The sequence below is a fragment of the Mustela lutreola genome, chromosome 9 (assembly GCF_030435805.1).
Source record: "Mustela lutreola isolate mMusLut2 chromosome 9, mMusLut2.pri, whole genome shotgun sequence".
In the NCBI taxonomy this organism is placed as follows: Eukaryota; Metazoa; Chordata; class Mammalia; order Carnivora; family Mustelidae; genus Mustela; species Mustela lutreola.
The window spans coordinates 18,090,064-18,110,102 of NC_081298.1; the positions used below are offsets into that span (position 1 = coordinate 18,090,064).

Consider the following 20,039-nt stretch of genomic DNA (forward strand, 5'->3'; position numbering starts at 1 on the left):
CTTTTTAAAATAACTTCTGTGGAGGTCAGTTCCTGTGTATGTAAATGGGACTTTATTTGTAACAGTAGCTGGCCTTTACTCCTGCCTGGTTTTGAACAGGTTACCAGTCCCCTTTGAAGCCCCTTAGCCACTCTGCTGCGGATGTGAAGCATCTCCTTGCCGCAGGTGACGTCCCCGTGCCTGCCCTCCCCTTCAGCCTGGTTCTGGGTCTGTCGAGCCTTCCCCACCCTCGCCCCCCACTCCCTGCTCCTCTTCTGGGCTGTGATTCTTTCCTGGTTGGTCTCATCTCACAGTTAGACACTGTAGACACGTCCAGAGCAGGGCCAAATCCCTTACATTCGTCGTGTGCCTCACGGGACCCAGCGTGGAGCCCAGCACATAGTAGTTGCCCAACCAATACTTGCTTAATTGCCTTGTCTTGAACTCGTTTGGTGCCTGCCCTCGGAGCTTGAATGTGCTCTATGCAGAATCCAAGGAACTGAGCCCCTCAGGAGAGAAGACGTGGTATATCCTAGCAGTTGCCATTAAAAAGAGTCCTAAATATCCAGTTTAAAACTGTGTGCAGGTGAAACTGAAGGCAGCACCATTCAGCCTGACCTGCTCTTCAGGAGATGAGAAAACGTTAACCAGCCTCTCAGGGGATGGCGCTGCCCGGGAAGTCTCTGTGGGAGGGTTGAGTATGCTTTCATAGAGCCCGGGGAGCTGTTTGTGCTGCCGCCCAGGGCTCACAGGGTGACCCGGCAGGTGATGGTGAGATGCATTTTTCCATGTTAAGTGGGGATAATCCCAGTAGCATCTGTCATCAATACCTTGGGTTTCGTTTTTCTAGCGCTTTCTCATATATCACTTCCCGTCACTAATAACGTGGGAACACCCGGACTTTCCCAGCATCCACCTGGGGTGGCAGCTTACAGGCAGCTCGTGGCTCTGACACCTGTGCATTCATGTGTTCACCTTCCACAGGGTACTTCTGCGAGTCCGGATGCTCTACTACCTAAAAGCCGAAATACTGGGAGAGGCAGCTGAGAAAGCGTTTGAAGGAACCCCTGCCAGGTAAACCAAGTCAGCTGGAGCTCTCCGAGCTCTCGGTGCTACAGAGCTGCCACACGAGGCCTATTCTTGGCGAAGGACGAAACCTCCTGTGCTCCTGGAGGCCCGTGTTCACACCCAGCCCGGGGTCAGTTACCTGCACAGTCGGGCAGGCAGGCCCTCTCCACGTGAAATGAAGGAGAAACCGTTTCTCCGCAGCACAGCTCTTGGCGAGGTCTTGAGTTGGTTTGCTTTTCCCAGTGGTGGTGTAACATTGAACAGTCAATTCTCTGCCTTAGCTTGTCACTGAGGTACAAGTGTTCATACCCTGATACATTTGGTGCGACAGGTGTGTGCTGGGCGTTTTGGTCAGAATCCTACTCTTGGCCACGGTGCTCTTCCACATTTGGGGAGTTCTCTGTATTTGCTAATCATACTAATAATACCTGGTGCCCTGTTTGATTGTTTGCACCTTAGTTTTGTAAATAAGTGTTCCTACAGCTGTAGAGTCCTGCGGAACTCTCCCAAGATTGTGGAGAATCAGGCTGCCGTGCTCCCAGTTACCACTAGATAAAGCCAGGCAGCCTCCTTCATCTTCCGCAGATAGGCTCTTTGTTCTAGGCCTCTACAATGCCTGTCATAGCTGGAGAAAACCAGAGGGGGTGGGATTTCACCTTTGCTTTGAGATTACCTGTGGCCATGGTTTCTTCTTCTTCTTTCTGTCCATTGGGCAATGCTGATGGCTTTAGTGGTCACAGGGTGGGAGGGAGGACAATAAAGAAGGAGAGCGGTAAGCAACATTGACCTTCCTACCCACGGGGCAGTTGTAGTGGGGAGCAGCCATTACAATGACCGTCATTACCTGATAAAGTTTTCTGTAGTTACTGTAGTCATTTCTAATGGGTATAAGGAGGTTGAGTGCTTTGGTGAAAGGTTCAATTTATGGGTCATAGAAATGCAACAGAATCCAACCTGATGATTTCTATGAGGTGTTATCTGGCAGAAGTAAACCACCTGAATTTTCTCATCCCACCATGCTTTCTCAGAACACGTAGATGGAGGGATCCGGATAGAACACGGAGAGTCCGTTACCCACACCCTTCCCTCCTTTCTACTCTCCTCAATCTTGGCTGTCATTGGCCCTTATTGTGCCATGAGGAATAAAAAGCATTCATCCCCGAAAAGTCATTCAGCTCATGGTCACACCCTGGCAGAGTGGGTCCTACAGTGGAGCCAGATAGGGAGCACTGCCTGGAAAGGTGGGACCCTGGACCGCCATTCCCACTGAGGGAGCTGGGCCTGGGGAGGGGCAGTTAGCCGTGTGTCACAAGAAGAGCCTGTTGGAAGAAGAAACTTAAGATGCTACAGAGGAGCCATCCAAAACAGCTGAGAGGTGGGAGAGAGGAGCCATCAGGTGGATTTTTCTCCCCCAGACCCAAAGCCTTAAAGTAAGGATAGTGCTCAAATGAAGACAGTGAGCCGAGGGTCCATGTGAGCTTTCAGAACACGGACAGAATTCAGTGAGGGGCTGATGGTACAGGCCCGCTAGTGCTATAGGCCTGCTCCTGCGATCAAGTTACATTCATCCCTTTGGCCAGGAGCAGTGGAATTAGTGATCAGTTTTGACCCAGCAGACCACTGCCAGGAGGTGCCACCTACTGTGGGACTCTGAAAGGCTGTCTTCAGCTCCCAGCATGTGCCAGTGCTGACTGTCTTCTTCTCAGTGCTCAAGATCTCTACTTATTGAACCAAGATGATTCAGGGAGTTTTCAGCATTCGATTATGTGTGAATTCGACCATGTGGGCGATGTTCTACCTTCAGTTGACCAATACATTGATGACTTTTGCTGTGGTTCTCAACTGAAGATGGGTGTCTACATCTTACATGTGGACCCCAATTTCAGACGTACTGATGGGTTCTCCAGGAGGTGCTTCAGAGTTTTGTGTCAGTCAGCCTTCCAGTCAAAGAAGCCTGGGAAGCAAGTACATACGTGGGAATAGCTTCCTGGATGAGGGTGAGGGGAGGTCCTGGTTAGGAAACCGTGGTCCACAGCCTTCTAAGTCCTTGTAACTTCAGCCTCTTAGCATGTGACTAGGGATGTGGCTTGGTACAGGGCTCAGCCAGTAGTTCTTGCATTGTTTTCTGTCTGCATTGAAGGAACTCTGAGTCCACACCCTTCCTTTCACAGGGAACTAGAAGTGCCTCTGCCTGACATTGACTACGTGGAGATCCCGGTGGATTGGTGGGACGCCGAGGCCGATAAGTCCCTTCTGATAGGCGTGTTCAAACACGGTGTGTATTTCAGTAAATGCTCTCCCCTTCCTGAGAAACTCCATAACCTATGCACATCTCTGATAGAAAGTAGCCTCACCTCTGTCCTCTCAGCTGAGTGTGTGAGTCATGAAAATATGTGAATGTTTGTAGGATCGGTGAGGAGCTTCACAAGGGCTGCTGTGGCAGCAAAGAGCCTGTCGGGCCTTGGCCTGCCTCCTTCTCCCTCACCCTTGGAATCCCAGCGCCTGGCCTGGTTCCTGGCATACAGTAGTCATGTAGCATTTCTTGAGTGAAGGAATAAATAGGGAAAATGTTAGGTTTTAGCGTTTCATATGTATGTAGAATTCTAAAATCATTCTAGATAATCTACATGTTTCTAGTGTGTATCTTTTTGTCTCCTTGGTGTAACAATTAAGAATACAAGATGGTACAAACCTCTTTTTTTAAATATGGTAACCAAGAGTCCAGAAGACTGAGGGAGGTTTTGAATATCTTGGAAGAACTGAAGTACCTCCTTTCCTCACTTCTGGCAGCGTCCTAAGCACCTGTCCCTCCCCTCAGCCAGCGGTCAGGGTCAGTGATGGAAGTGCCATGTGACAGTCAGTGTAATGTGCCTGGTAAATCCCTTCCTTGCCTGGTGAATAACTGAAATCTTAAATTGGAAAGGATTCAGAGTAGGGAGAGTTGGTCGTATCTGACTTTCACTGTCAGTTTGCCACTTACTAAATTTAAGACCTTGAACAAATCATAAATTTCTCTGACCAGTTTCCTCACCTGTACCATGGGATAGTATCAAGGCAGCCCACCTAGAGAGGGTGGTTTGAAGATTCAGTGAGAGCAGGCCTGTAGACTGCCTAGGGCAGGGCTAAGCAGTAGATAGAAGCGGAGGAGATGTTTAGAACTATTCTGCTGTTACTTATTCCTCTCCCTTTGGAAAGTTAACTTTCTCAGGTATGCGTCATCAGTGGTATTCCGCATTTGGAGGCCAGCCAATCATGTAACAACTATGCCTATACTTATTTTAATGAGGAATCCCATCAACACTTGGATTCTGGTGTTAGAGCGGAAGGCCCAGTGCTGCCCAGAGCCCTTTGTCAAACCACTGGGGTTAGGATGAGCAGTGCTGTCCATTAGAACTACCTGTGATGATGGAAGAAATGTCCTATCTCTGCACTGTCCATTGTGGAATCCGCCGGCCACATGTGACTATTGAATACTTGAAATATGATTGATACATATGATTGAGCAGCTGTATTCCTAATTTTATGTAATTTTAATTAATTGAAATTTAAATAACCACATGTGGTTCCTCTTTGGGACAGTGCAGGGCTGTGCAGGAACTCAGCACTGAAGTGGGAAGAAACACATGACCTCTCTGTTGAGCTCAGGGAACCACGGTGCAGCCATAACTTGGTTTATCTAATTTGGGAAAGAACCCAAAGACCAGTTGCTAGAAGCAGCCAAATTAGAGCATCTGAACTTGGTGTGCAAGAAAGTCTGTTGACCCTGTGTTTCATTTCAGTGGTAGTTTTAGGGCACATGGCCACACCCTTGGAAGAGAGACTGTGAGGTGGAAAGGGGACACAGCTTGAAGCCCCAGCAGGATGGCAGACAGAATCTACACACTTCCCCTCCGGCCCTCCTCCGGCCCAGCACACACACGCCACAGACATACAGAAGGCCTGGGTAGGTTAGGACAATAATGTGAAACTACCGAGCTGCCCATGAAACAAATAAAGGGAAATCCCCGAATGAAGAAGTCACTTAAAGCCGGAGCTGAAAGCTCACTGCCAGGACAGTAAACCAGAGGGACTGGGTTTCTGATGCCCACACAGAAAAAGGAAACAGGCCCCTCCAGTAAAAGAGGGCAAGAAAAGGCTCTTTGGCCCAGGGAAGCTGAGATGGAAGATGAGGTGGAAGAGAGAAGGTGGTTGCCATGGGAGGGCAAAGCAAGGTGTGCCAGGCAGATACTGACAACAGCCAGAAACCGAGCACGGAAGACCTAGAAGACCTGGTGTGGCGAAGTCCGTATCCTACCAAAGGTCTTTTTTTTTTTTTTTTTTAAGATTTTATTTATTTATTTGACAGAGAGATTACAAGTAGGCAGAGAGGCAGGCAGAGAGAGAGAGGAGGAAGCAGGCTCCCTGCTGAGCAGAGAGCCCGATGCAGGACTCGATCCCAGGACCCTGAGATCATGACCTGAGCCGAAGGCAGCGGCTTAACCCACTGAGCCACCCAGGCGCCCCTCCTACCAAAGGTCTTTAAGGAAGGAAGGATAGTTTGGGATAAAGAGAGTCTTTGCACAACGATGGTGGGTGTAGTTCACGAGGAAGATGTGGCCAACAGTGTGGCCTCAGAATGCGTCAGAGGACAGGACTCCAAGGGGACACAAGACTTTCTCTTGTAGGAAAGGCAAGTTAGCACTGGCACCGCACCTACTAACTTGATCATCCTTGAGCCAGCTTTAGGATAGTAGGATTAAGCAGTTGATCTCTCTTAGTCTTACATTAGGAATGTTCAGGGGTCAGCCAGATGGTGTCAGAGGTCACTTCTGTATCTAAAACTGCTCTGCTTCCTGAAGCAGTTTGGGAGGGTCTAAGTGAATCATTCCTAAGCTGATCATTTTCCTGAGGTCCTAAGATGATGCATCACCCATTCCATTCAGATTCCCCCAGATTGCCAGTTGAGGTGAACTCAGTAGTCTTAGAAGGCAGGTGCATGATGCCTGAAGTGGCTGGTTGTGGCGTATGACGACTTCAGACACTTTAAGGTGTACCCAGCATTAGGGAATGGGACCTAAGCCACACATGCGCACTCAGCCCTGTTCGGTTGAATGTTGACATGAACTCATCCTCCTTGGAGGCTTCCAGAATCCAGATCACATGCTCCCCCTGACTGGATGCTACCCATCAAACATTCCGTGAATGTAGGCTCAGACCCATCCTCATCTAGATAACGTACAGGCCACCCCTGTGTAACTTAGCCCCCACAACAGGTCTTACCAGGTGACGGTCGAGTCCCCAGATACCCAGCAGCTGGTAGAGGTATGAGGTTCCCAGAAATCCAAGCTGTGTAGTGTTCACTTTTCAGGAATTTGTGTTGGGAAGCCCTCTGCCTCTGTTTCTATCTCATGGAGACCTAAATATGAGCTGTGATGCTGCCACCATTTTCTTTGTGAAGAAACACAGCCGTCCATTGTCTGAAGTTCCTGGCTCCTGCAGGCCACCCCAGACATACCCTGCTATGAGCAGATCAGAGGGGTAGAGCCATGGTTCCATGTCCGAGCTAACCCCAGTGAGAGAAATGCCTGCACCTTTGGTTGTTTGCAGCAAGAAGGGCCCTGCAGCAGACCTGTTCTGAGTGATGCTCTCGGTAGCTCTCTGTGCCCTCTAAGGCAACCTGGATTTACACAGTTTGTATTAGGATACGAAGTTTAGCATTTCTGTTGACATTCTTAGAAAGGAGCTTCTAGACTGAAGAGACGTGCAGCCCATACCCCTCAAAGGCTGTCACCTACTCTCTGTTCATTGGCATTGTTCTTAGAGGGCCTGCAACTCGCAGGGCAGTTGTTGGGGTTTTCTAGGACACTGAATCAGTGACTCTTCCTTGCCTCCAGCTTCTTAGCTCAGTGAGAAATAGGAATGCTGAATCTTGTCTGGTCTTCAGACCGACACAAGATAAGAGAAAGAGTGCAGAGTGCACTGCAGCCAGGTGGTAGGCTTCCGAAAGAACCTGGCCTGCTTTATGCCCTTGTCAAGCACAGAGCACCTGAGGGCAGGACACCCGGACAGTGAGCCTCCCTCGGGTGTAAAGGCTGGCAGCGAAAACTTTCAGCCTCTCACCCTTCAGAGGAAGCACCCCTCTTTTCATGGGGAGCAGCAGGTGGAGATAGCAGGACTTTCCTCAGGGGAGCAGGAGCATTGAGAACATTCCTGTTTTGCCACGAACTGTGGTAGAACACGAGGGAGAGGGTGCAGATGGCTCTTTTACAATGATTATTGGAGAAAATCTAGGCAAAACTGACCTCCTTCGATCTTCCGTTGTGCGTGTGTGGTGTTAGGCCCCGCACTAGATACAGAATGTGTAATGCTGAGAAAACAGGGCCAGATTCTTTCCCTAAGGAGCCCACAGTCTCATGAGAGAGACTGACAATAATCCAGTAATCGTCCTAAGGAACAGCAAATAAAGAACATAAGGCCTCACAGTTTCTTCTGCCATATGCCTCATGCGGGCAGCACCTGTCGTTGAGATGGCAGAAGAGTCACTTTGGATTAAAAGGTGAAGTACCTGCGGCTCGTTGGAGAACCAGGTGCTGCCTGCAGGGTGGAGGACAGAACTCCAGCCATAGGGATGAGGGAACAGAAGCCAGCATGGAGGCCACACACCCGGCAAAGTAAACCCGAGTCTGTTATTAGCACCCATGCGGGTTCTCCGTCACCTGCGATGGGCCCTCTCTGTACGTGCTGCAGAGCTGGAAATGAACCTTGTTTCCTGGGAGCGATGCAGAAAGGGTTTTGACCATCTCGAAAGTGTTTCCCTCAAGATAGTTTGCTACAACAATAGATTTGGATCTTTTCTGTGACCAGATCCTGTCTCAGATTCCATTCATTTAAAAAAAAAAAAAAAAACACAAAAATTCTCATGCCTGGGATTATCAAAGTAAAAGTGATGTTATTTCATTGTTTTGGCTCCCTTTCAGGGGTCTCTTCTGAGTGAAATATGCTCATTCTCTGTTTGACTTTGGGGATGTGGTGAGAGGTAATTCCAAAGCCCTGGCCAGTGGATTAGGATTTCATACTGAGTTGGTGAATATGGAGGCAATAAATCACTTTTAATCTGATTAACAAGCACCATAGGCCTCCTTGTATTTTATCCCCTGTATCCGTCACTTGGTTCAGTTTCTGTTTCTAAGACATGAGAGAAAATCAGACTGTCAGAAAACAAGTCCATCAGGAGGTAACAGTGTGTCCAGAGTTCGGGGTTAAGAGAAGAAGTTGCAAAACCAACTTCACTGGTCCCCTTTGCTGTCCAAAAGAAGTAAACAAGTGAGCATTACATCTGTACCTTGTGTCTCTTCATGGACACAGAACATTTACGTCAGCTTTTGTTTTTGGTCAAACACTTACTCATAGGTATCTACTTTAGCTCAGGGATCTTCTTCTGATAGGAAATCTTACAGGATTCAGTTAATCTTAAATAATGTTTCTGATTGTTTTATTTTTCACTCAATAAGGGAAACCATGATTGTGCAGGGCCCAGGGGAGAGTTGGTGACTTCTAACATTTCTCGTTACCCCCGATCAGGGTATGAGAGGTACAATGCCATGCGAGCAGACCCAGCCCTTTGCTTCCTGGAGAAAGTTGGGATGCCAGATGAGAAGTCCCTTTCTGCAGAACAGGGTGTTACGGATGGGACCTCAGACATTCCTGAAAGGTGAGCCATCCGTGATGTGACATGTTATGCCGTGACTCTCTGACCTCTTCTTTGGATATCCAGCATTCTCATAGTCTCTTCTCACAGTCCAGCATGTCCCTTAAATCTTGCCATGCTGGAACCACTTTCCAGGACTGCTGCATTCGCTAGATCCTGTTACATCTCAGACCTTTTCTTTGACTTCTAAGCATTTTGAAACAAATACTAGTTCTTTTCTTCCTGGGTTCCTCAAGCTGTCCACATCCTACCCTATTCATCTCTTGTCTGGTCAGAGGATTCTTGAGGAAGAATTCAGACCTCTCATACCTGGCAAAAAGCTAAGAGGTACTGCGAGTACAGTCTTCGTGACCTTGAAATTCCTCAGATGAAATCCTGGCAGCATTTCAGAATGCATTGTTCATGTGTACGGTGAATTTAGGAGCCACTGCTTCATGGCTGTGGCATCTAGGCCTTATTTATGGGTTGTGTACAAAAAAGCATAGAAGCATCTCCTTTGACTGAGTTTTACTTACTGTTGGCATAGCCTCCAAATGTGTAAATTTGTTGGAAAGCTAAATAAACGGCCATAAACTGCGGTGCACCTATACATATGCACTTGCATATACCCACACATACGTGTGTGTGTGTGTGTGTGTAAATATATATATATATACTTACAGGGAAACATTTTATGTTATCTCTTAGCTTGTGTTTGGTAAGCTTTGAACTGATCTTCTCCCCAAAAGTAGCAGATACTGCTTTGCATTGCCTAGGGCTGTGGCCAGGCCCAGCCAGGGGGACCTGCACTGCCAGGAGCTCCTGACCACTTGCTAAGGCCAAGAAAAGGGTGAAATGGATTTTCCATCTGTCCTTAACCCATGATGAACACTTTAGCTACTAGAACATTCTCTGCTCCAAAGAGAAATTTCCTCTGTGCAGATAATAGACTCATTTGGAGAGATGTTAACAGAAGCCCAAGTGAGCGGTGACACTGATCATAGATGCGGGGGGAAATGCTTCATGGGTGAGGTACCTGAATGTGGCAGAAAGCTTACATTTTTGTCGGGCGTCCGAGAGATAGTTAGGGTAGGTGAGATTCTCCTGCCTCCTGAGCAGGAGCAGCATCGATGAGAATCTTTGAGACAGGAACACTTCAAAGTCCATGTAAGATCGGGCATCAGCTGTGATTAAGCTCATAAGACAGAAGACTTGAGACAGCTGAGCTCGAGGTAGGTGTCTGCTGCTGAGAGGGCAAAATGTCCTTCCTTCCTAGCAGGAGCAGCTCCGCTCCCTCCTGAGGAAATGGCTGCCACCACATAAGGGATTCTGCCTGAAGCTTCACCCCGCTGTGGGGGAAGAGGGTTGGGAGTGCTTCTGGACTCGCTAGATTTGCACAGGCTTCAGTCTCTGGAGTCTCTTCTCTTATTTAAGGCCCATGTTCAGATAACTCTCGATGGGCAGTCGTGACCTTGTTAGTGACAGTATCACTGTCAGACAGCTGGCCTCTGAACTTGCAGTAGACAGCAGCCAGGTGGTAGGCTGCCGGAAGAAGCTGGCCTGCTTCATGCCCTTGTCAGGCACAGAGCACCTGAGGGCAGGACACCCGTGTGTCTGAGTAGATCGTCTCACGCTGTAGTTTCAACTGAGTGGGGGTCCTTGCCCGTAGCAGTTACAACACTGGTAGAAACCAAGATTTTGAGGCCTGTGGGCAAAGGGATCCACTAATTTTCCTTTCAGTCAGTGATCCAGGGGGGTTTTCTTGGTTTTCTGGTTGCAGAATAGCTCCTGGGTGGTACATGATGCTTTTTATTTTACTTTCATTCAGAGGCAACATGGATAAAGAAGACAACACTGAAGACAAGTCAGACAGCCCGCAGAAGCAACCGGTGAGTCCCGCTGCTGTGTTATTATCCACGTGGTGTTCAGGGTCGGGATGCGTCCTCGTCTCGGCAGCGGGCTTGGGGAGCTTGGTTGCAGTGCTGCAACTGCATTCCATTCTGCCCAGCATTTTAGTACAGAAATCATCAACATACAGACTGCATTGACTTTTAATCTAGTTGATTTTGATACAACTATAGATTTTAGATGCGCTGTAAGATATAATACAGGGTGATCCCGTGTCCCTTTTTTTTTTTTTTTTTTTTTTAAGATTTTATTTATTCATTTGACAGAGATCACAAGTAGGCAGAGAGGCAGGCAGAGAGAAAGGAGGAAGCAGGCTCCCCACAGAGCAGAGAGCCCGATGCGGGGCTCGATCCCAGGACCCTAGGATCATGACCTGAGCTGAAGGCAGAGACTTTAACCCAATGAGCCACCCAGGCGCCCTCCCGTGTCCCTTTTATCTAGGTTCCCCCATGGGAACATCTTGCCAAACCGTAGTCCAGCATCACAGCCAGGATGCTGACATTGTTAGAGTCAAGAACAGGACGTTTCTGTGACCACAGAGATCCTTCGTGCTGCCCTTAATGGCCACATCCCCTTCCCTCCTGCCTTTTTCCCTTTGTAATTGGTGGTGACCACTAACCTGTTCTCCGTTTCTATAATTCGTTACTTTAAGATTATTTCTTAAGATATGTACTAAGAATTTAAGAATATATATTATTAAATGGAATCATAACAATAAGGGCCCTAGGGGGTTAGCTTTTGTCCCTCATCATAATCCCCTGTGACTCCTGCAGGCTGGTTTCTGTAACAGTACTGCCCTCCTCTTCATTGCTGTGTAGCAGTCCGTGGTCTGGATGTCCGAGTGCAGGGGTCTGCATTGTCTCCAGTTTCTGACTGTTAGAAATACCTTTAGAAGCATCTGCACACAGATTTTCCATGACCACGCATTCCCGTTTCTGTGGGATAAATGTCCATAAGTACAGTTTCTGGATGATATGGTTACTGCATGTTTAGCTGTTTTTTTAAACTGCCAAGTTGGGGCGCCTGGGTGGCCCAGTGGGTTAAAGCCTCTGCCTTCAGCTCAGGTCATGATCCCAGGGTCCTGGCTCTCTGCTCGGCAGGGAGTTTGCTTTCCCCTCTCTCTCTGCCTGCCTCTCTGCCTACTTGTGATTTCTGTCAAATAAACAAATAAAATTTTGAAAAATTAAATAAAATAAGATAAACTGCCAGGCTGTTTCCAGCATGGCCATATCCCTTCCCATTGCCTCCAGCCCCGCAGGAGTGGTTGGTCCACTTTCTCCTCATCTTTTGTTGGCTTTTGGAGTTGTCATCATTGTAATTGAGCCATTCTAATAGGTGTATAGTGATATCTGGTTGTTTTAATTTACATTTCCCTAATAACTGATGATGTTTAATGTCTTTTTATAGGTTTAATTGCCATCTGTAAGCCTCTTCAGTGAAATGTTTCATCGTGTCTTTTGCCCATTTTCTAATTGCATTGTTTGTTTCTGTGTTTTCCTGTTGGTATTTGAGAGCTCTTTATGTAATCCGCATACCAGGCTTTTGTCAGACATGTGGTTGCCGAGTACTTTCTTCTATCCATAGTTTGTCTTTTTATCCTGTTTACATTGTCTTTCACAGAGTAACAGTTTTTAATTTTGAGGAAGTCCAACTTACCAATTTCTCTTTTTATGGGTCATGCTTTTGGTTTTAAGTGTAAGAATTCTGCCTTTCTGTGGATCTCAAAGGTTTTCTTCTTTGCTTTCTACTAAAAGTTCCTTAGGTTTAACATGTAATTCTGGGGTCCATATTAAGTTAGTTTTCATGTAAATGGAGAGCATTAGATTCAGGTTCTTTTTTTTAACCTGTTGCTGGCCGGTCGCTCTAGAACCATTGGTTTTAAAGAGCTATCTTTTAAAAAAACAAAACAAAAAACTATCTTTCCTGCATTACATTGCTTTTACACCTTTGTCGAAGTATCAGTTGAGCAGATTTGTGTGGATGGATTTCAGGCTTCTCTGTTCTGCTCCATTGTTGCATTTGTCTGCCCCTCGGCCAGTAGCATGTAGTATCAATTGTAGCTATATCGGAAATCTTAAAATTGGATAGACTGATTCTTCCCACTTCTTTTCCAAAATTGTTTTGGCTTTTCTTATTCTTTTGCCTTTTCATACAAATTTTAGAATACTCTTATCTGTATCTACTGAAGTTCTTGCCGGAATCTTGCTAGGAATTGCATTAAACCCATATATCCCTTTCAGAATTGACCTTTACTATATGGAATCTTACTATATATCTCCCCATTGATTTCAAGCTCTTGATTTCTCTCACCACTCTTTTATAGTTTTACAGAGAACAATTTCTGTACATGTTTGTAGATTTACATCTAAGTATTTCATTTCCTTTGGTGTGATTGTAAATGGGGTATTTATGTTTATCTTGTATCCTGCAAACTTGATCAGCACTATTTCAATTTAAGGTATTTTGTGATTTTCTATGTCAGCAATCCTGTCATCTGCATATACAAGGGTAGTGTTATTTCTTCTTTTCTGACATATATGCTTTACATTTCTCTTTCTTGCCATATTGCGTTGTCTGAAGCTTCTGGGACTGTGTTGAGTGAATGCTGAGAGCAGAGGTTCTTGACCTTGTTCCTGATACTAAGGAGGAGGATACTCAGTCTTTCATCATTAAATATAACGCTAGGTCTAGGTTTTTTGAAGGTTGTCTTTATTGAAAATGAGGCATTTCCTTGTATCCCTAGTTTTCTGAGAATTTTTATCATGAGTAGATGTTGAATTTTGTCAGATAAATTTTTTGCACTGATTAATATGATCGTGTGATTTTTCTTATTTAGCTTTTACTGTGGTAGATTACATTGACTGATTTTCAAATATTGAATCAGCTTTGCATCCCTGGATAAACTGAGATAAATGTCATTCAGTCATGGTGTATGATTCTTAATGTTAAATTGTTTTATTTTCTTATTGTTAAATTCTATTTGCTAATATTTTGTTAAGGATTTTTGCATCTATATTCATGAGGAATATTGGTCTGTAGTTGTCTTTCAGTACTATCCTTGTCTGCTTTTGGTACCAGTTTAATGTTAACTTTATAAATGAATTGGGTGTTGCCTCCAACTGTTTTTTGATAGAGGTTGTCTAGAATTGGTATTAATTTTCTTTTAATATTTAGTAGCATCCTCCCATGAAACCATCCTGGAGATTCCTTTTTGAGGGAGTTTTAAAATTATGACTCCTACTCTATTTTATATTGAGTAAGTTATAATCATTAATGTTTTTTAAGGAATTTGATTTATTTCATTCAAGTTGTCAAATCTGCATGATGTTTATTGTATTCTTTTATCCTTTTGAATTATAGTGCTGTTCCCTGTTTCCTTCCTGATGCTGGAAATTTGTGTCTTCTCCCTTTTTTCTTTATCTGTCTTACTAGAGATTTGTCTACGTTATCTTCTTCAATAATCAGCTCTTTATTTCAGCTCTTTGTCTTCTCTTTTAATTTCACTGATCTCAGGAGCCTGGTGGCTCAGTCAGGTGGGCATCTGCCTTTAGCGAGAGCCCCATGTCAGGCTCCCTGTTCAGTGGGGAATCTGCTTCTCCCTCTCTCTCTGTGTGCGCGCTCATGTTCTCAGTCTGTCTCTCTCTCCCTCAAATAAATAAGTCTTCTTTTTTTTTTTTTAATTTTTTTGTTACAATCCCACAGGCCCCTAATGCTCTTTTTTTTTTTAATCTATTTTTCTTTTTTTTAGATCAGGTACTTTATGGTTTTCTGTCTTTGAGTTCCCTAATTTTTCTTTTTCTCCTGCATTCTGCTGTGGAGATTGTCCGTCGTTGTTGTTTTGTTTTGTTTTTTAGAGTTTGGTTATTGTATTTTTCAAATCTAAAATTTCTTTTTGGTTCTTCTTTAGATTTTTGTTTCTTTGCAGAGATTTTTTTCATTTGTGGCATGCATGTTCAGAATTGCTCATTTGATGACTGGTTTAAAATTCTTTTTTTTTTTTTTTTAATTATTAGGTTTCTTTTTAAAGATTTTATTTATTTATTTGACAGTCAGAGATCACAAGTAGGCAGAGAGGCAGGCGGAGGCGGGGGTGGAGAGAGGGAGCAGGCTCCCTGCTAAGCAGGGAGCCTGATGTGGGGCTCGATCCCAGGACGCTGGGATCATGACCTGAGCCCAAAGGCTGAGGCTTTAACCCACTGAGCCACACAGGCGCCCCGACTGCTTTAAATTCTTACGTCAAATTCTAAGATTTCTGTCATTTCAGTGGTAGCATTTATTGTCCTTTTTCATTCAGTTTGAGATCTTCCTATTTCTTGGTATGAAATGATAAGATTTTTTGCTAAAATCTGGATATTTTGGTATTGTAAAACTTGGGATCTTACTAAAACTTCTGTTTTAGCTGACTACTTCTGACTCCTGTCTTGCAGGGGAGTCGGGGGTAGGGGATGGATGCTGCCTTGTTGCTGCCAGGTAGGAGTAGAGGTTCACATTTCCAGCCAGCCCCCAATGAAAACTGAGGGGGATATTTTTCATTATTGCTACACCAGAATGCAAGTTCACCTCTGCCCGTGGTCTTTGCTAACACTGTGGATGGGGATGGGGACCTCATTACTCCTTCTCAGCGATGAAAGTCCCAGCTCCCTACTTGGCTTTTTAACACCACCCCAGCAGGAGTATTGGGGTGTTCTGTTGCAGCCTAGTGAAGGTGGAGGTCTAGATTCTCCACTTGGCCTTCGGATGTGTTTGGCCATGGGTATGTTGAGCCAGTATTTTTGTGTTCTTGGGCTAGGAGGTAGCAGGTATTGCCTTAACATTTTGTGTACTCCTAACATGCCTTTGTCTCAACAAAAGTTTTGTGTTGTTTTGTCTGTACCCTTTGGCATTTCTAGGTAGCCAGCTTCTTTCTTCCCAAATCTAGTAATAAAAGTTCAAAAAGAAAATCATGAAACTCACCACTGTGTCATTCTCTGGGTCCCAAAGTCCCTAGCTGGTTTGCTTTCTCTCACCTTTCAGAGTTCTCTTACGTTTGTTTCATATATAATGTCCCGGGTTTTAAGAGGGCTTAGAGTGAGCAATAGGGATACGTGCATTTTCCCAGAAGTCTGCATTGCATTTTACAAATGAGTTTCTGGGGCTTTCCATAAGCAGATTGAGACCTTACCAGGGCCCCAGCACTGTTTGACCACACGTGTTCCCTGGCTTTGAGTTAGAGAGCAGATGAATCTGGTAGGATTTCATGGATTCTGAATCCCAGAGGTTACTGTACAGTTGTCCCCAACTGAGTGCATTGCCAGGATAATCTCAGATCTTCTCTTCACCACCACCCAGAAGTTACCAGTTCTTTTCTTTTGGTTCTAAGTTGGGAGAATGTGTGGTATTTACTTTGGCTTCCATCAGCTTTAATTCCTGTAACAGTAACAATGACATCACTTCCCCAAAGTAGGAAATAATTATTGTTCAAAGTTTTGTTTCCATATCTCCCCTTGGTCTGAGAAGCAGTGGATTGAAGCAGATCAGCATGAAACTTCTGACCCTGACCTAAAGGAAGTTGGTTTCTGATGTCAGCAGTTGAAATCCAGGTTCTGCTATTCCGGTCCCTGGCTTCTCCTGTTACTCCTTTTGTCTGGAATTTAGGATGTGTTTTTCTGTAGAAGCAATTCAAGTACCAGAGAAATGCAAGTAATGCCTTATACTTCATGGAAATTCACTTTTTCCAAAATACTTTCTCCATTTGTTGCCATCAGTCCTTACCTCGTCTGAGGACATAAGCACTTCCAATGTTACTGCCCCCCTTGGAGGGCTGCGGTCACTTAGGCCCAGGAGCTTTAAAGAACTTTGCCAAATTCGTACAGCTACCAGGGGATAGAGTTCAGACTAGATATTTTCTGGATATCCTCGTCTCGTGTTCCCTAATCAGGTATTGTTTTCATAGCCAAGAAAGCAGAAAGTATTTCAGCTGCCATACCTACCGCTTCTGTGGAAAGGCTGCCACCGCCAGCCGGGCTCTGAAAGATGTTCACAGTCAGGCTTATACACTGAGCTGATCCGTCTTTGATTGTGGAGACATCTGGGCACCGAATGCCTTATGACAGAATTGTAAAATAACTCGTTTCCTTACAGTAGGGTTAAACTTCTCTAGAACTACATTTTATTCCTTTTTAAAATTAACACCTGTATTGTTTATTTTGCTTCTGAAACCCTAAAACCTGGGCTATAGAATATAATCAGAAGCAGATAGAATGGGGCACGGCTTCTGCCAGATTCTGAGGTGGACAGATTATAAATAGATTAAGCTCACCTCTGATGTAGAGGGAGAGTCAACGTCTGAACGCAGTCTGCTCTCCCACCCCTGCTTCCCTCCCTTCCCATACCTCCTGCCCCAACCCCAAATACACTGGCTGGGTGTCTCCTTCTCCCAGTTCTGTTCACAGGCAGATCATCAGGCAGGGCTAAAGCTGCCCAAAGAGCCTGTATTGTCTAGAACTAGGGGAATTCCTCTGAATTAAATACACATGGGCACAGGGTACAGTTAATAGATTGGCACAATCCCAGTATCACAAGGAGCCCTAACATGTGTGTAAGTGGTTTCTGAATGTTCTGTCCCCTCCGCAGCCTTGCCTTCAGGTCATTCCAGGTAGGTTTAGGTAATTTCCCAGAGTCCATAGGAAGAAGAAAGAGAAAAAACTGGCTTCCAAGGAGACTTCCTTATACCGTCCCAGAAATCTGGCTCCTAGTTCGTTCCCTGCATTCTGTTAGTTTTCTCCTGGTGCTGCAAAGAACAAAACTGTTCTTTCTTTCCTCTCTGATAGGATTTTAAATTTTTTTAATTATTTATTTATTTGACAGAAATCATAAGTAGGCAGAGAGGCAGGCAGAGAGGGCGGGGGGAAGCAGGCTCCCCACTGAGCAGAGAGCCCTATGCGGGGCTTGATCCCAGGACCCCAAGATCATGACCTGAGATGAAGGCAGAGGCTTAACCCACTGAGCCACCCAGGTGCCCCAGGATTTTAAATTCCTGAGGCCAGCTAACTACTAACCTTCGTGTTTTTAATGTCTCTTCAGGTGAAGTGCCCCTAGTTCTCTGCTTTCTTTGTATTGTGTTGTCTCCAGACCCTCGCTGTTCCGGCGCCTTCCAGAGCACACTATAGATACAGCCCTCTTAAGATGTCAGAGGGTCAGAGAATCAGGATGTCAGAGTTAGAAGGGACATTTGAGATCTAGTTTATTATTCCGTTTCCCCCACGCTCTCCCTGCTTTAATACCAATAGAACTTGACTGGTATACAGTTACAGATTGCCCACGCATCTGGAGTCGTGAATATGCACAGACTTTCTGCAGTGGTTAGGCTGAAAGTTTACTTGTGTTTGGAATGGTCTAGAGCTTCGAACTGTAAACAGAATCTCTCTTTATCAAACACGGTATGATATAGGGAGAGTAACAGCTCTTTTCACTAAAACGGTGACAAGGAGCAGCCCACTGATACAGTCACATCTTCTAATGAGGTGTCTTGTCTTCGCTCTGCAGCTGTGCCCACTTCTGACACAGAAGGTCTGTCGCTGGAGGAAGAAGTCAGAGCCAGAGTGAGCTCAGAAAAACTCTCTTGAGAAACTTAATGCCTAAAATGGTCTAAATCCCAACGTAAGAAGAAGTCAGTTAGGAAGTAATAATTACTCTGTTCTTCCAAGTTCAGACATTGAGGGTTCTTTGCACTCGGTAGCAATGTCTGAGTGTGAAGTACTTCCCAGCTAACAGCGTGCTTCCCCTCCAGTTAGGCATTACTCTTATCCCGTTCTAGTGAGAGCAGGAAGCTGAAATAGTTTTCATCAGCTTCAAAAAAAGAAGTCCTACTGGCTAGAGGGCACGAGAGCTGTGTCTCTCCTCCTCAGTGTTTTTCTGTACCCTGCCCTCTTGCCCTGTTAAAATCCTTGAATCACTTTAATGACATTTGGTGTGCATCTACTTTCCACATGAAGTTTATGCAAGAGTAGAATGCTGGATATGTTGTCCTGTGAAATGGAAGCCACAGTGGGATCCTTTTAATTCTGCCTCTGTTTATCCTGTTGCCTCTCATAGAGCTCTTAACTTCTGGCCACCTCCTCTTTGTGTCCCTCAGTAGGGAGCTCAAAAGCCTCGTGTACGTCTTTCCCCCTATTTGATTTGGGTCTGGTAGAGTTGATGACTCTGTCTTATTTTCCCACTGTGTTTAGGAGCACTGATCACACAGCATGGCCAGTATTCTCCAGCATATCTCTCATGACCTCCAGACTATGGGCCCCGGAAGGACAAAGGTTCCATTTTTCCCACTGGTACAGCCCTTGGATCCAGGGCAGTTCCTAGCACTCGAGACACTCGTTTGCTCAGTGTAAGAGGACAGCTCCTTGCCTGTTGTGTTGATCCTAGGGTTTTGTTAGAACTCGGGAGACATTCCCCGGGTCTGCAGGTCCCACGGGGTCTTTGCTGCTGCCACCGCCTCCATCCACGTCAAGGCCAAATAGGGCAGGCAGCCAGGCCCGAACGGGCCGGCCACAAACAAGGAAGACTGGACCTTCTGTTCTCAGTAACTAGGAGTCCGTGCATGTCACTGCCCTCAGTGGAGAAGTGACGTGTTTGGACTTAGTTCATGAACACTGCTCTGGATTCCGCCCCCTGTTGCTTCCACTGGCCAGAGCAGTCCTGCCCAGTGGTTAGAGCTCAGCCTATGAAGTCAGATCTTCAGGGTTTCAATTCCACCTTCACCACTTAATTAACTATGTATGATCTTGGGTGAGAATGATCATCCTCCCCATTCCAGTGTCCTCCTGTCTAAATAGAATAATGAATGAAGGGAAACTGCGTCAGAAGTACCATAGTGTCTGGAGACTCTCTGACCCGGGTCCCAGGAGACCTCCGTGGCTGCTGCTGCCTGCGTCCTCCAGCCAGCCTCACAGCACACAGCGCAGGTGAAAGACAGGACCAGGGAGGTTCTGTCTGGTAGTGGGGACTGTTGATCAGCATCTTATAGCCCCCACCACCACTCGGGAGGCGTTTGCTTTGGGCCAGCATTTGGTTCGACATGGGACGTGATCGACTCATTTGTGCCCCACAGTCACCCTGTAAAGTATTACTGCCTCCACTTTGCAAATGAAGAAACGAGCTGGAGAGACTGAAACAGCGTGCCCAAGGCCAAGGGGCTGGGAACCCTCAGACTGCAGACCCAAATCCAATCCCACGCACGCTCCAGATGGGGACACGCAACACATGGTGTGACCCGTTTCCTTTGTGTTGTTTGCTGTTGTTGCCTTTCCAGTTGCCTTTATTTTGCGGTTCTTGCGGTCAGCAGTCTGGACCCTTCATGCTGAAATGACAGATTCACACGTCCTCGAAAATGAATACTAAATTCAGATCGATCCACGGTCTGAGAGAGCACACGTTGAAACGC

General features: G+C 45.8%; 1 protein-coding gene across 5 annotated transcripts in view; it reads left to right on the top strand.

Annotated features, from left to right (window-relative positions):
* CHD6 (chromodomain helicase DNA binding protein 6) overlaps positions 1-20,039 on the top strand; it is a 190,497-nt gene that overhangs the window by 144,985 nt on the left and 25,473 nt on the right. For all 5 annotated transcript variants that reach the window (XM_059133142.1, XM_059133143.1, XM_059133139.1 and 2 more), the window contains 4 exons: positions 964-1,053; positions 3,219-3,322; positions 8,608-8,737; positions 10,542-10,602. In XM_059133142.1, coding sequence (XP_058989125.1) covers positions 964-1,053; positions 3,219-3,322; positions 8,608-8,737; positions 10,542-10,602 — 385 coding nt within the window. The remainder of the gene's footprint in view (positions 1-963; positions 1,054-3,218; positions 3,323-8,607; positions 8,738-10,541; positions 10,603-20,039) is intronic.